This window comes from Abrus precatorius, unplaced genomic scaffold (assembly GCF_003935025.1).
Source record: "Abrus precatorius isolate BTA unplaced genomic scaffold, Abrus_2018 Scaffold11, whole genome shotgun sequence".
Classification (NCBI taxonomy): Eukaryota; Viridiplantae; Streptophyta; class Magnoliopsida; order Fabales; family Fabaceae; genus Abrus; species Abrus precatorius.
Window position 1 is genome coordinate 17,821,125 of NW_020874303.1, and position 16,362 is coordinate 17,837,486.

The 16,362-nt window shown below is 28.6% G+C and overlaps 3 protein-coding genes across 3 annotated transcripts; all 3 read right to left on the minus strand.

Annotated features, from left to right (window-relative positions):
* Positions 1-58: 58 nt before the first annotated feature.
* Positions 59-2,617, minus strand: LOC113853873 (11-beta-hydroxysteroid dehydrogenase 1B-like). The gene is made up of 6 exons (XM_027484559.1): positions 2,435-2,617; positions 2,121-2,313; positions 1,687-1,772; positions 1,014-1,145; positions 743-907; positions 59-343 (listed from the first exon to the last, which is right to left on the minus strand). Exons 1-6 carry the CDS (start codon positions 2,615-2,617, stop codon positions 59-61), a joined length of 1,044 nt encoding a protein of 347 aa, XP_027340360.1.
* Positions 2,618-4,414: 1,797 nt separating this feature from the next.
* LOC113853872 (11-beta-hydroxysteroid dehydrogenase-like 4A) lies at positions 4,415-6,159 on the minus strand. The gene is made up of 6 exons (XM_027484558.1): positions 5,871-6,159; positions 5,533-5,725; positions 5,313-5,401; positions 4,986-5,117; positions 4,750-4,878; positions 4,415-4,651 (listed from the first exon to the last, which is right to left on the minus strand). The coding sequence occupies exons 1-6, from the start codon at positions 6,051-6,053 to the stop codon at positions 4,415-4,417; spliced, it is 963 nt and encodes a 320-aa protein (XP_027340359.1). The 5' UTR covers positions 6,054-6,159.
* A 5,267-nt stretch (positions 6,160-11,426) lies between these two features.
* On the minus strand, positions 11,427-13,942 carry LOC113856235 (11-beta-hydroxysteroid dehydrogenase 1B-like). Its single transcript, XM_027487970.1, has 6 exons — positions 13,760-13,942; positions 13,018-13,210; positions 12,852-12,937; positions 12,094-12,225; positions 11,832-11,996; positions 11,427-11,720 (listed from the first exon to the last, which is right to left on the minus strand). The coding sequence occupies exons 1-6, from the start codon at positions 13,940-13,942 to the stop codon at positions 11,427-11,429; spliced, it is 1,053 nt and encodes a 350-aa protein (XP_027343771.1).
* Between the last annotated feature and the right edge of the window lie 2,420 nt (positions 13,943-16,362).

Sequence of the window (16,362 nt, forward strand, 5' to 3'; positions counted from 1 at the left end):
TATATTAGTTGAAATAACATGGCATAACCTGTATATTTCATAGGCATAAATTTGGTAGTTAGTTGGGTTTGAGATTGGGATTTCTGATTGACTCGGGATACAGATATGTCTTTAACCTCGATAGATGGAGGAGCTTCTTGCTAATTGTATCCCTCTCTGAAGACCCCGAGATTAGTAGCCAGCGGTTACAAAACTCTAATACTTCAGGGCAGAATATTTTCCAATAGAACGCTGCCTTAACCCATGCTGGCTCGGTCAAGTACGAGTCCCCGCGGCAAGCGCTATTCACAATTGCTTTTGCAGCTTCTGTGACTGATCTTATAGGCATCACACTTACTTGAACCTGTTGCCAGAAAACCAAAAAAGAATTTTTATTTTATAAATTTTATCTCCTCACTTAACACATCTCTCTCTCTCTCTCTCTCCAAAAAAAATATTTATTGACCAATTCCTTCTATTTATTAAAGTTAGAAATATGGTATTAAATTCAGTTCCAACATTTAACAGTTTTATTTAACGATTTCCGTTAAAAAAAATACCCTAACATCTTTAGAACTTATGAAAGTCAATTTATAAACATTATTTTTACGTAAGAATTGAAATATAATTTTTTTTGTATTAGTTTAAAATAAAAGTAAGTTAAATATAGAGATTAAAATTATAATTTAACCTAAATATATAAATAAAAGTCATATGATAGGAGAACTAAATAATTGCCTTGAACAGTATAAAGGTAGCTTACATCTCTCATTTCTTGGTCAAGAACCATTTGGCCTTCCTTGGATAGGAACTTCCCTTGCGTCATTTCTGACTCAACCAACCCAGGAGTGACTATAGTTATTCCTATGTCCCTTCCCAATTCGGTTCTCAGATTCTCATATAAGGTTATCACTGCTGCTTTGCTCGCCTAAAGAATTTGGAAAGCTATAAATTGGTTAATGACTATTGCCACAAGAAAGAAAGATATCATAACGAAAGCTTAATTAGCTTGGTGATGGGGTCTCCTATGTTACATTGTAGAAGAGCATTCTTGGAGCAGGCAACCACCCAGCAGCGGAAGCTATTGCTATGATCTTGCCTTTGCATTTTCTGAGATGGGGGATTGAAAAATATGTGCAATACGCGGAACCCCAGAAGTTAATGTCCTGTTGAATATGGATTGCAAGAGTTATCCATAGAAAACCATTCAATATTACTATAAAATTATATGAATATATTGTGCTCCAATCTATCTCTACTGGTTTGGAATTCCTGTATGTGAAACTTACTAAACTAGCTAGTAAGCAAAGTACTTCCACTTGCTTTTACCATATTCCTGCTTTGATAATTCCTAGTGTATTCTTATTTTATAGTATATTCAAACATATTTTGAATTATAATTAGTATAAGATAATGGAGGGTTGGTGACTTTCTTCCTAATAGGAAATTAACAGACTCCATATTTCGATGATAAGGAGGTTGTGAGAGCGGTTGCTTTATTCTTATGAGCTATTATTACTGAATTGAAGAATTGGAAAGGTTATATATATAAGAAGTGTATTGTATGTACCCACAAATCGACATCGTATATTCTTGAAAGAAGAAGGGGATGTGATCGATATTTCCCATTTCCATAATCTCATCATGATGTGTTGGCAAATGTTAATTAATAGAGAACTCTTAAAAAAAAATTGATAGATCGTTTACCATTGTAGGTGCAAAATTAGTGGTATCAGTGGTGTGTTCAAACAAGCCGATAGGAACTACTCCTGCATTGTTCACCAAATGATCCACTACAAAGGAAGGTCAAAATTAACAAATGATCAACCATGTATCCCATAAACTTCGAAATCAATGCACACTTATATATACACATGTATGACATATATCCAATGGATAAGCCATTTTTACACTACGACAAGAAAAATAAATCTGGATTGTATAATGATATAAAATAATTATAAATCTTCTTTGTTTACGTCTACAAATTCTCTAATTACTGTATAAAAAAACTAATTTTATATTTTTAAGATTGTAAATACACATGCAAGTAACAGAATAAAATGAAACGATGTATTTTAAAATCATAAGCTAATTAAAATCACACAATGAATTTTAAAACTGAAGATTATATAACTCACATCGTCCAAAATGGTTGATTGTTAAGTCAACGAATCGTTTACAATCTTTGACTATTGAAACATCAGCAGGAATGGTGATGACATCAGGGGATCCATGCGACTTGGCAGTGGTAGCAACCTCTTTGAGTCGATTCTCTCTTCTTGCAACAAGAGCTAGACGTGCTCCTCTTCTTCCATATTCATATGCTAAATGCTATGCAAAACAAATCAAAAAAGAAAACAAAGACGAACCAATTCCACTTAATTGCAAGAACATGTATGATTGGAACATTAAATGATTTAAACACTGGTGCTTGTAATTAGGAACTAAGAACCTCGCCTATGCCCGAGGAGGCTCCAGTGATTAGTATCACTTTTCCTGCCACGTTCTCACTAAACATTGATCTTATGATGAAGTGGAGAAACTTAAATAACATATATGGTGGTATAATGTAGAGCATCAAAATCAGGCTTAGAGGGGGAGCTAGAATGTTCAAGATTCCATGAATTAAATCCATGGTTTTTGTTGGGCCTTTCTGCCTTGTCTGGGAGAAAAGAAAACTTGAGCGATAAAAACACACAGCAATTTTATGATTGTGTGTTTCAATGGCCACGACAATTTAGGTGTTAAAGTTTTGCAACGTTGGCATTTTGCATGGAGAGTAAGCAACTCGTGGCATCTTTTGGATCTTGACAAGTGGTAGAGCTAGAATAATGTTATTTCAAAAGTCTTTTCATAGTTCCTTTATGTTATTTTTAAATGTCATTTATACTTCAATGTATATTTTAATAAAATAATTAATTCATTAAAATATTTCGATGAAAAATATTAAAATTATTGTAATGTTAAAGCTATTATAAGAGTTATTTGACAAAATTTAATCTAATAAATAAAAGTATAATTAAAAATTATTTTTAAATATTTTAAAGTGATAAATAATTTAAAACACATAAAAAACTCAAAATAACATTTAATATAAAAAAGAAATAATTTTGAAATTTTATTTATTTATCACATCTCTCATCTTATTTTACCTTTCTCTTTTTATCCCGTCTTATGTTGTGATGCAAATATTATAATGAAAAAATAATATTGAAATAAAAGTATTCTTCCATCACCGATACAACAATTTAATTTTGTGTATATTTTTTTGTGGGTGAAGAATTCGCATATAATTATTGTGTACAAAATTGTTTGCTGAAATAATAAAATCATATACGTTATTGTTATTATGTTACATACAAAATTATTTAAGTTTTGATAATATAAAATTATTTTATTGTTTTATATTTAAAATAGTAATATATTAATCGTATTACTTAATAAGTACAATTTGTGCAAAATAATTCTTATTTCTCTTAATGTAAAGCTAATCAAGCTTTATGCTTTACATTTTCAAATAATCTGTTTTTTGAACGGATTCCTTATCTATTTTTTAAGGATTATTTTGATTATATTAAAGGGTGATATTAAAGTTTTTCATTAGTAATTACGAAGAAAAGCTTGGATCAAGAACCAACTTGGAAGATGAGTGGTCTACGGCTGACTTTATTAATAATATGGATTTACATTAAACAAATTCAAATTGTGAACGTCTTTTTTATGCTCAATTTTTATTTGTGTCTTGGTAATTTTTTTTTCATCAGTAAATTAATATTTATGTAGTTTAATTCCATTAAAAAATAAAATTTTCATTTAATAGATGAAAATAAGAGGATTGATTTAGTATATTAAAATGAACAAAATTTAAATATAATATCACATCTTTTATTTTGTTGTTCAATTAAAATTAAATTTTATGTCCATAAAGCTTGCGTTTAAGGCCGACAACAATCTCTCAATAAAAAAGTCTAACAGTTTCTATATATATATATGGGAAGGATCTTCTTATAAATTTTATAACCAATTTGAGCTTTTTTTTTAATTTAAATCTAACGGGTTATAATTTATTATTTCACTAACCGTTAGATTTAATTAAATAAAAAGCTTAAATTAAATTAAAACTTTTTAGACTTATATATATATATATATATATATATATATTAACATCGTTACAACGATACAATATAATAAAAATTAAAACACTTACAATCTTGTATACATTAAATACAACAAAATAAAAATACAAACCTTGTAAGAAAAATCTAGCCGCTAGAAAATAATTGTTTTTCCTTTGAATCAGCACAAAGCATAAACAAGAGCTAAAAACAGTAATTAGATGAGCAACTTAAATAATCTTCTATAAACAAAAGTTGTAGCTGCAGTTTAACTAGTCTTGGATGACGGTAATAAAACTGATAATGCGTGTAACATTTTATTCTGCCTTATTCTCTAATTTCGTGGACAAGTGCACATCGCCTTTCATGTTTGGAAAAAGCCCAAAGACAAAGCGGCAGGCCCAGTCCACGACTTGAGGATAAAGCACCTTCCATGGAAACATCACTTTGAACCATGATGGGTTTGTCACGTACCTATCTCCCCTGCATGCACTCTCCACTATGCCTTTAGCACATTCAGATGCTGACTCCAGTGGAATTCTTCCTAGAGTACTCTGGATTGCAATACAGAATCAACATTATGATAAATAAAGTTTTCAATAACAACTTACAAATAGTCATTGGAAGAGGTGGTGTTGTATACAAGACCAACCTCATTCTTAATGGCCCTCAGTGCAAGGTCCGTTTTCACTAAACCGGGCGTGGCGATAGTTACGCCAATACTCCTACCAATTTCAATTCTCAGAGTCTCAAAGAAGCTTATGACTGCTGCCTTGCTCGCCTGTATCCATTCAACAATCACAATTTAAATTTATTATAATGTAATTAATTGTTTTGTGGCATGCACTATCTTTTCAAGTCTGAAATGTATATCCAAAGATTATTTACATTATAGATGCTCATTCTTGGAAGTGGGAACCATCCGCAACCTGAAGCAACCACTATGATCCTGCCTTTGCTCATTTTCAGATGTGGAATTGCATATAAAGTGCCATAAACTGCTCCCCAGAAATTTACGTCCTGTGAATTAACACCAAGAGAAAACCAAGTGTAATATAAAATAAGTGATAAGATAAAAGAAAAAAAAACGAGTCATAATAAGTGTTATAAAATTTAAAAATAAGGTTAATTATTTTTTAAAATATAACAATGATGTCCATATCTTTACAAACGAGGTATATACAACAATGATTTTTCTTACAAATAGTGGCTTACCATGATCGGAAACAATTCAAAACCTTCTCTCCAATCCTCCAGCCTTGCTAAAGAATTACCAATTCCAGCATTATTTACCAGATGATCCACTGCAAGTAACACCATTCCATCAAATTTTATTAGAAACCATGAAAAGAGAAGAAGATAGAAATTGACATACAGAAATATCTAACACAAAAAAAAAAAACAAAAATCATCACAGGCGCAGCACGTGACGTACATCGTCCAAAGTAGTTCACCGTTTCATGAACAAAACGCTTACAATCTTGAACCTTGGATACATCTGCGCCAATTATGATAGCCTCAGGGGAACCCAGAGAGCGCACCTTATCAGCCACAGCTACAAGATTGTCCTTTCTGATGTCGACCAGAGATAACATTGCTCCTCGCCTTGCATACTCATAAGCTAGTTGCTTTTGAAGACACAGAACAAAGCTTTAATAGCATGATTAGAAAAATTTTAATTAAAATATATATGAATAAGAAAGATGTAATAATAATAATTATTATTTATTTATTTTTAATTCTTTAAATGAAAGGAGAGAAAGAGAGTTAGACCTCGCCAATCCCTGAGGCTGCTCCGGTGATTAGTACTACTTTTCTTGCCATGTTTTCGGTATGCACCAAATTTTTGACATACATAAGTAGCTTGAATAAAAGTAAAGGTGGCATGAAAGCAGACATCAGAATCAATGATAATGGGGGCAATGCAACGTTCAGAAGCATCTGAATTACAGTCATTGCTCTTAGTTTTGAGTTTTCAAAGCTAGAGCAAAAGTTGTGTCTTCAAACTTCTCCCAAGATATTAATCCACCTGAATTAATTGCAGCATGTAATGTTCATTGCGCTTCAACGGTTTGAGCTGAGAGGCACACTACATATATAAGTGAGGTGACATACTATAGTCTATAGATATTAAGGAACACAATTTTTAAAAAATTATGAAGACTAAAGATTAATTTGTAATATATATATATATATAATTCAAAATTAAAACCCAGATATATATTTAAAAAAAAAACGTAATCAAATTTTGGATATTTAAGCTATTAGTGGATTAATAAGATGGACTGGAGTCAGAAACACGTTAGGATTTATTGAGTAAATTATTAAAAATAAAATGAAACATAACATAATAACATATTTTTATTTCCTAAGCTTATTTTAAGGGTGCAAGGATGGATTTTCGTGTAAAAATATTTCAATAATAAACCTACTAATTTTTTAGGCTTTATTTTATTCTAATATTAGATAAATTCCATTCTTACTCATCTTATTTTAAATAATATATGTAATAAAATCTTCTATCAATTAAATATAATGCCGACATGAGACCTTACACGTTACATTAAAGAGGGTGGGTGATGAATATAGACAAGTTAACCGGTGTAAATGCATTAATTCGAAGTGATGCAAAATAGGTGATAGCACGTATTATGTTATTAATAAAGCAGTGAAATACCCAAAAGAAAATTATCTCCTCTCCTCAAGTTATAATTGATATTTTGCTTTGATTGGCTGTATCCAGAAGAAAAAAGTTCAAAGGAAGATTAAAAAAAAAAACATCTTCGCAAAACTTTCATGATAGTTCCCGTGTTTAAACTAAATGTTAATTTAAAAGTAGATATTAAAAATACTTTTTAAAAATGTAATATTGTTAAAATAAATTGAATCAGACATATTCATTAAATAATTATTTTTCTATCATGTATATCAAGTATAATAATTTATTCTTATAAATTATTACCATAGTTACATCTTTTATCTTCGTGTATCAAATTAGGAATAATGCGCCTTAATTTAACATTATATATTGTAAAGTTTCCTTTTCATTCAATTCATTGAAGAGGAATTTTTTAGAAAATAAAATTGACATGCTATTCACATCACTTATGGCTAAAAAAGGACTTAAAAGACAAAAAATTAATTGCACGCCAGCAATATGAAAGGATTCAGTCAGCCTGGTCCAGCAAGTAGTGTCTATTAATGTTGTGGATTTTAAACCTTTTAAAAAAAAAATTAAACAGACAAGTATATCCATAAATTATAATAAAAAAATATTTGCTTTTTTTATTGTTGTTTTTACAAAAACTATAATCATAACTATAATGATTATAATCACTAATATTTATTATTAATGTTTTTTTAATGTTAAACAACATAATGTATGGAGTATTTGAATTAAAAAAATCAAAATAAAAAAATTACAAAGTTAATTTATATGGATAAAAATTCGGAACTTCCGTTTCTTCTTATGATTATTTATATGTTATCTAATTCAATTTTATTATATTATATTAAAATACTTATTAATTATTTAATTAATTATTACTACTATTTAATATTAACAATTTTCTTATTTATATGTTATAATGATAGAAAGTGATAATATAAATAAGAGTATTAAAAAATATTAAATTTAATTAAATAATTAGAAGTTGATGTAATTGATTAATTTTTTTAATTTTTAAATTTAAATTACCATTAATTCTGTTAACATAATAATTGATAGGTTCATCTATTAATTGATTAGTTATAATTTACCCTTTAGTAGTCAATTCAAGAATAATAATAACATAAAAAATATAATTATATTTAATAAATAATATTAACTTCATAAAAATCTTCACATATAACGTATAATTTAAAAAATAATAATTTGTTCTAAAATATATGTTTTATATATATATATATATATATATAATTTTATGTTGTCAACTTCAAATTTTATATTTATATTCAAATTTCACATTTTAAATTTATATTTAAAATCCAGTTTTTGAATCCGCTCATTCCTTACTCGTTTTAATTACTTTTTCTTTCATAATATGACCTTTTATTTAACAAAGTAGTGTTATTCTTAAAATTTAATTAATAATTAAAAATATATTACTTATATTTCTCTTTTAACCTTTCCTTGAACCGTGGCTATTCTTAGAACCTGGCTCTCCTCGAAGTTTTATGTACTCATATCAACTTTTTTGTTTATATATTAACTTAAATATATTTTTATTTTTATATTTTAGTGAATTTTCTATTTTAATTTATTTAAATATTTTTTTTATTTTAGTCCTTACTTTTTATAAATTTTTATTTTTAGTCCTGTTTATTGAAATATTACTATATATTATTTTTTTATTTAATTACGTGAACATCAAAGATGAAAAATAAAATAATGAGTAGAGATAAATTAGCTTCCTATCTCTTTCGGATTGCAAGGGATCCGCGTTCCTTTTCCTATGTCCCAGCTTTGCTGGTTGTTAAATTGGATGAGACTGAATTATGTGTATAGTATTTGCATTGAATTTTAAACATGTTAAATTAAAGTGTATTTTATATTCTTAATTTAATATATGAAAGCCAAAAATGCAATTAGGATAATGATTTCGAGAAATAAAGTAGTTTTTTCTCAATTTTTTTGTTAAAAAATAAAATATTTATTATATAAGAAACATTAAAATATTTAGTATTTATTTTAAAAACATTTAAAAATCCATTTAACACTCCTTAACGTATATATTTTATATATAAAATAAAAATATTAAAACATATTAAATATTTATGTTACCAGGAAATTAAAAATATTAAGAATTTTTTTTTAAAAAGTTAAAAAATACAACACTTCTTAAAAAAAAAAAAATCCTTGCACGTAAAATATATTGAAGATGGAGCAGGACACGTTAGTAGTTTAGAATTAAAGGGCATTAACTGGAAAAAAATAATAAATCATTGAATATGACATGACTTTCCCAATTTGTAATACACGTTGGGGACAAGTTAGGTAACTTTTCAATGAAATTTTTTAATGTAAACCACCTTATGTAAAATGAAAGATTATGATTTTTGCAGGGGAATACTGCGCAACTCTAGTTTTGCCCGTATCAAACCCAGTGATATATCGTTTTTTTTTTTAATATCGCAAAATTTTAAAAAATTTCAAAATAAGATAATTAAAAAATATATTCTCTGCCTGAAATAAAATTATCGATAGTGACTCTTGTAAATGAGGTTTTTTTATTTTTTATTTTTTTGCTATACAACATGAAATTGACTATTCGAAGTAGCTTGAGACCCACTTATGCCTATTAATTAGTATATATTTACAAGTAAGAAGTTCTCGAACTTACAAGGTAAATTATGTAAAATAAGAGTATTTTATGTTTTTTTTATATGTAAAATAATCATAATTATTAATTTTATATTAATAAAAATTGAAATTATTAGTTTATTTTAAAAAATTATAAATACTTTTTAATTTTGAAGATATTAAAAGAATAATAAATCTGAAATAGAATATTCAATACCACTAAAAGGTAAGGTCACCGTAACTCATAGTATAGATTTACAACGTACAACGTCGCATAGAAAGCGATCCAATAACGAAAATTTCAAATAACGTAAGATAAAGCGTGCATGAAATGACAAACGCCTGCTTTTTCCTTACCCGTTACTATTTGATATCAAATCAAATGTCACTAGTTTTTGAACAAATTTCAACTGTCAGGTAAAAACTGCCACAAAGCTGGAATCCACCAGCTTTTCAATTGGGAAATTGTTTTTAAATTTATTATATTTTGAAAAAAAAACGATATATTATTTTAAAAAGTTAAATTAGTATATTTATTTTTTAATTGTCAGGTCTTCTAACTTTTTTAATTTTTTAAATATTTTAAATAAGTTTTTTATAAAAATATTAATTTCTACAAATTTTCTCCTTTATATTCTTTTTTTTCCTGCTTTCCTTAACCATTATTCATATCTTTATAACACTTTTTGCCCAATTTAAACTTCAAAAAATATACAGTAAGTTTCAACAAATTCTTTTATATCCTAAGGCTGGATATGATAAAAAGACAATATATATATTTTTTATTTTTAGTATTTATTAAATAATAAAATATAATAATTTATTTTGTTGAGTTATGTTACAACATGAGTCATAGTTTTTTAAAAATATTAATTAAAATAAATATTAAAAAATTCAAAAAAATCACTACCAAATTTTATTTAAACAAAACTTAAATTAAAAAAAACAATAATATTTAAAACAATGTGTAAGTTCTAGATTCATTTATATGTAAAAAAATATTATATTATTATTCTAAAACATTGGTTTATTAATTTATTATAATTAGACTCCTGTATTAAATAAAAATAATTTTAAAAATTATATTAATTGTAATAAAATAGTATTTTTTTAATTAGTTATATATAATTTATATTTTGTTTTATTATTTTTATTATATACTATCTTTATTTATCTCTCTTCTTTATTTAATTATTTTCATCAAAACTTGAAAATTTATGATTCTTTCGTTGTATTTTATCTTTATGTATCCTTACAGACCCCTCTTAAGAGAGAAAAGAGATAACGACAGAGATGCCAATGTCAAAGGCATAAATTGAAGCCAATTTTGCCAATGTAATTAAAGAACAACAGAACATAAGTTTAGTGCAATAATAACGAAAATTACAGCAAAAACGATAGCGACGAGCGTGAATTCAATGCTAGTGAATATGGGAGATGTGGAATGAAAGAGAGAGAGAGAGAGAGAGAGAGAGAGAGGGAGAAAGAAGATTAACAATAAATTTAACAAAATACTTTTTGAAGTTAAATAAAAATGTGAAAAATAAATTAAAAAGTTAAAAAAATGTAATAGACTAATCTACAAATTTAGCTTTAAATATTAAAAATATGAAATTATAAAAATATTTCTTTTAATTTTTATAGTAAATTTTAATTAATAATAAAAAATGCCTTAAAAAATATTATTCCTTCAAAACGAAAGTAGAGTAGACACACCAGAAGATAATGAATAACACTTTTCATTTGTAACACCACCTTTTTACAATATTTTTTAAAATCTGTCTCACTCACCACTCCTCTTCCTAGTTCCTACCTCACTCCTTAATCTAAAATTTTGTGAAAAAGACATGAGTGTGGATAAAAGCAGAACATAAAAGCATGTAACAGTCTCAAAACAGAAGAGTAAGAGACGAGAACGGACTTTGAGAAGAAAATAAACATAAGAAACGTTGACGAAAAAACATGTAACAAGAACAGGAATAAGATACACATACGCAATCGCTGTTTCAAGGTTTTATGTTGGTTAATCACTCAATCTTGACATCAGGAGATTGGATTGAAGAGGGATAAAGAAGCTTCTTGGCACCAGTGGCATCCAATATCTTTTTGCTGGGGGCTTCCCTTGCAGGTGTAGTTCTTGATTCTGTCAAATACAACATTCTGAAGCTCCACTCCACTATCTCTGGACACAACATTTTTATCACGTACGTCATTCTGAACCACGCAGGTACCGTTAGGTACCTATCTCCCCTCAACGTGCTACTGACTATGGCTTTGGCACACTCACTCACCGACTCTACTGCCACTGCGCTCACTTCCACCTGCATCGTCAATTTTCATGATAAAAAATCTTATTTAAATTAAAACCAGCGAAGTAATGACATTGGCATGGAAAAGAATAATATATGAAATGGAAGGTTTAATTTGCCTACATCTCTTAAATCTTGGTCCACGTCCATCTTGCCTTCTTTCAATAAGAACTTCCCTTTGGTCATTTCAGATTCTACGTAACCGGGTGTCACGATTGTTATACCAACTTGGGACCCAACTTCTACCCTCAATGTTTCATACATACTCACCAATGCTGCTTTGCTTGCCTGTGTGGTGTGAAATGAATAATTGAACATCAATTGAACCCAAAGATGTATTTAATTCTACCTTATGAATTCTCTCTAAGGCTTTTATGTCACTTACATTGTACACGTTCCTTCTGGGTGCTGGCATCCAAGAATCAGCTGATGACATGGCCACTATCTTACCTCTGCTCTTTCTCAGGTGCGGTAAAGCAAAACGGGTTGTGTAAACTGATCCCCAAAAGTTTGTTTCCTGCAAAAAGCAATTAACTTGACAACCAGGAACTAAGTAGCTGAAGACTCAAATTAGTCCTAGTGACCAAACTCGAGAGTTGGAAATAAACTGATTATTTGATAAGGAAACTATAATTCCTCTCCTATTTTTGCCTCCCTTTCAATAATAATAGGGGATTTAGAGGGAAGAAAAAACGGTTAATAATTTTTAGATTATGCAAATTAAAATTATGTCTGTATATACAAAATTGTCTCAAAACTTTGTTTCCATCTCATCTCTTCAATTACATACTTATATTATATAACAAAATATTCATATTTTCCCTTCTCTTCAAATCAAACTAGGTAATATTACCCTTCTAAACAAGGGGAGCCCTCCCTCTATTCCATTCAAAATTTGTTCCTCTCCTGTATATTTGAACTACTGGGACTGTTAATTTTATAAAGTAGAAGAAATGAGTTTACTATTGAACTATTTTTCCTTTATTTTTATGCATCATATCAAAATTAACAATGCAGCACCATACCAGCAAAGAGCATGAAGACTACTTATGAAAGAGGGAAAAGAAAAATACATAGTAAAATATGCACAACTAGCTACACGGGAAAAATAATTAAGCAGATTAAATACGACCAATTAATTACCATTATAGGTCTCAAATTGGTGATATCATCTGCATCTTCAAACAAGGTGGCAACGCTGATTGCGGCATTATTTACCAAATGGTCCACTGCATTACATTAATTATCGTTACAGTGGGTCAATGTGTAATGAATTGATTCGAAGAATTTAATTTCTAAAATAACATACATCTTCCAAAATGATTCACAGTTTCATCGACCAATCGGCTACAATCTTCAACCTTAGAAACATCTGCACGCATTATAATAACATCAGGAGATCCACAATCACGCGCTTTATCAGCAACTTCTCGTAGTGCAGTCTCCCTCCTTGCAGAAAGTGCTAAGCGAGCACCTCTTCTAGCATACTCGTACGCCAAATGCTGCACAAATTAAAATACAAGGATAATGTAACTGCTCAAAATCTCTGTTAGATAAATAATTAAAACTTTAATCCAATTGATTGAAGAGCAATTACTACATAACTTCTAAAGGACTCAGATAATTTTTTTGCTACAACATTTTTTTATATAATTTGAATTTTACTGACCCAGGTCGGATTCGAGTAGGATAAGAGCAATCAATGAGACAAATGACACATGAAAAACTTTAAGCTAGGTTCTTATTAAATATTACTATTATTATCGTTATTCCAGATGTCACATATCAATTTGGAGTATTAGGATACACAATTTAATTAATTTTTTATTTAATCATAAATTGTGTTTATATAAAAACTTATACCATAAATTTAATGATAAAGTTTATTAAAATAAAACATAAAGCATTTTTATAAAGTATTTTAAGGAGTCCGTTGAAATAAGGCATTAACTATTTTCATAAACTATACATAAACTCTTCCGCAATGCAGTCTATTCGGACTAAGTTTATATATATATATATATATATATATATATATATGGGTGAATTACCTCGCCAATACCAGAGGAAGCACCTGTGATGTGAACAACTTTACCAGCAACATTTTCAGAAAAGATTGAATTAATGAAGGAAAGGAAGAACTTGAAAGTCCAATAAGGTGGTAAGAGGAGGCAGAGGGAAAAGAAGGTGGTTGGAGGAGCAACTAAGTTCAGGAATTTATGAATAAGGTCCATGACTCATGCAAATTGAAACTATGCGATCAACAAGGTTGCATTTCAATTTGGGGGGGTTTAGTTATAAACAAGGAAGCAACATGGGAAAGGGATAGGTGTTACAAGTAGAAAAAAAAAGTATAGGTAAGGTGTCACTCTGCATGCTAAGTAAAAGACACGTATCTCAGAGACACAACCATATCGGTGACTATTGTTCGCGGACGATTCTATTTGCGTTTCAATGCCAATGATGATCTTATTGTTTCTCTGAATCGGTCACCACCTTGGCCGGAGGATCAATTAATCATTTGGCCTTTTGTGAAAAATGATACAATGATTTCTACAATCGTTCCATATATACCCGTTACAGATGAATGTTTTGTTGTATAGATGGGTGGGGATATCTTTGGACTTCTCTTTTATATCTTGATGTATTTTTTTAGTAGAAAAGATACAGTATAAGTGAAAGATAAAAATGATAATATATAATATTATATAAAGTATTTATTTTTGACAGTTTAATAATAACATTGATAATATAATTAGCTTATATATTTTTTTATAAATTAAAACATTGTCCTTCTTAAAAAAAAAATTCTAAAAATGCTAGCAATACATTGTTTGACATATTTTTTTAACACAATTTTTAATTATTAACCAGAATTTATTTAAAAATATATAAATTTTACTTTTTTTTCATTCTTAATTTAATATTTATGTGTCCTAATTTTACTTCCTTCTTTTGTGGCACTTTTTCACTTGGTGGGAACACTCAACTCACGTGTATATCCTGTTAAAAATAATATAATTATATTTTAAAAAAAATTATTAATTATTTTATTTTATTACTCTAATTTAATAATTATTATTATTTATATCTTCAGTTATATGTAACATTTATGTGAGCAATTATAGTGATTAAAGTATTTTAAATTTTTTCAAAAAATTGCACGAAAGATGCACAGACTTTTATTATATTTATTTCTTTGAATTATGAGTTGAGCAAGCTTGCTAGTTCTTGAGAATCTTGTACATTCAGACAAAAAGAGTCTGCTGTATCTTGGAGGATTTTTTACTGTACTGAAATAATCTTTAAGGACAGTGTTGTACACGCCTCAGACTAAATTATTGATAAGCTACTTCAGGTCATATTGACAACAATCTTAAGGTTATGGCTGAATCAATAAATAATGAAAACTCTATCAACAACGTTGCAAATAACCATGAAAATGGTATCAACGTGGATCTACCTACTCCAATTGTTCCCGTAGTTAACTATGCAAAATCTTTTCCAAACGTGTCAAAAATAGAAATGTTCTAAGGAAAAACTTTAAACGATGGCAGGAGCGTATCTATTCTGTTCTTGACCTGCATGGCGTAGCTCATGCTCTCGCACAACCGAAACCATATTCAAATGCTACCCCAAAATTGTTAGAAGACTGGACTTCTGCTAATAAGAGAGAAGTTCATTATCGGACACTATTATAAGTAGGAGATGAACGATGAAGAAGATATCAAGATTCAAATCAATGAATACCATAAGCTGCTGGAAGACATGAAAGATGAGAAAATCACACTGCTTGAGAATTTTGTCATTGGACTACTAATTGAAAAATTACCAGAATCTTGGAAAAATTATAAGTAGCAAATAAAGCATAAGAATAAACCGCTATCTGTAGCTCAACTTATCACTCACATTATTATTGAGGATACAAATAGAAAAGAACTCAAGGCTTCAAGGGCAAAGGCATTAACATCGAGGGCAAACATGATACAAGCTAATAAGAAAAGGTATGACAACAAACCTAATCAAAGGTCTCATTATAATAAACCTTATGTCTCAAAAGTGAATAATCCCACTGTGAATACCAATTTTTGCATATCTGAGATGGCCTCCAAATTTTTTTTAATTTATAAAAATAAGATAAAATTATTTTACAGAAAAATAGAAAATTTTGAAAAAAGAGAAAGATCGGAAATGAAAGCCTTGCACCATACAGGCTTACACTACAATTTCAAAACTGACTTCATACACAAGAAAGAAAAACTTAGAACGTTGACATTTTGTAAAAAAACCCTACGTGAGATGAAAGGGGTATAAAAACTCAAGTAAAAAATCTGAAAAAGATAACTTTTTCTCTGGAAATTTTTTTTCGAAGAGGAGGTAACAAGCTTTCAAGTAGGAAAAAAAGTTTAGAAGAGGTAGCAACAAAGTTTTTTAGAAAGAGGGTCATAGTTTTAAAGGGCAAATTTATTATAATATTGTAAATTAAAAAACAATTGATTATTTTATAGCAAATCTGAAACAATTTCTCAATCTGGGGCACGTGGATTAAATTTTCGCCAAACGGCTGGCGAAAGTATTAATTTTTGAATTTTTTAATATCTATTTCGCCACAAAAAATACGAAATATGACTTCTTAGAGCGGTTAATTTAAAAC

Excerpts from the sequence above, each read along its gene's own strand:
- LOC113853873 (XM_027484559.1), bottom strand. The coding sequence starts at position 2,617 with ATGGATTTAATTCATGGAATCTTGAACATTCTAGCTCCCCCTCTAAGC. Across the intron at positions 2,314-2,434 it reads CCTCCTCGGGCATAGGCGAG|CATTTAGCATATGAATATGG; the intron begins GTTCTTAGTTCC and ends TGTTTTGCATAG. Across the intron at positions 1,146-1,686 it reads CTAATTTTGCACCTACAATG|GACATTAACTTCTGGGGTTC; the intron begins GTAAACGATCTA and ends CATATTCAACAG.
- LOC113856235 (XM_027487970.1), bottom strand. The coding sequence starts at position 13,942 with ATGGACCTTATTCATAAATTCCTGAACTTAGTTGCTCCTCCAACCACC. Across the intron at positions 12,226-12,851 it reads CCAATTTGAGACCTATAATG|GAAACAAACTTTTGGGGATC; the intron begins GTAATTAATTGG and ends TGCTTTTTGCAG. Across the intron at positions 11,997-12,093 it reads CCAGAAGGAACGTGTACAAT|GCAAGCAAAGCAGCATTGGT; the intron begins GTAAGTGACATA and ends CACACCACACAG.
- LOC113853872 (XM_027484558.1), bottom strand. The coding sequence starts at position 6,053 with ATGACTGTAATTCAGATGCTTCTGAACGTTGCATTGCCCCCATTATCA. Across the intron at positions 5,726-5,870 it reads CAGCCTCAGGGATTGGCGAG|CAACTAGCTTATGAGTATGC; the intron begins GTCTAACTCTCT and ends TGTCTTCAAAAG. Across the intron at positions 5,402-5,532 it reads GGTGAACTACTTTGGACGAT|TGGATCATCTGGTAAATAAT; the intron begins GTACGTCACGTG and ends TGTTACTTGCAG.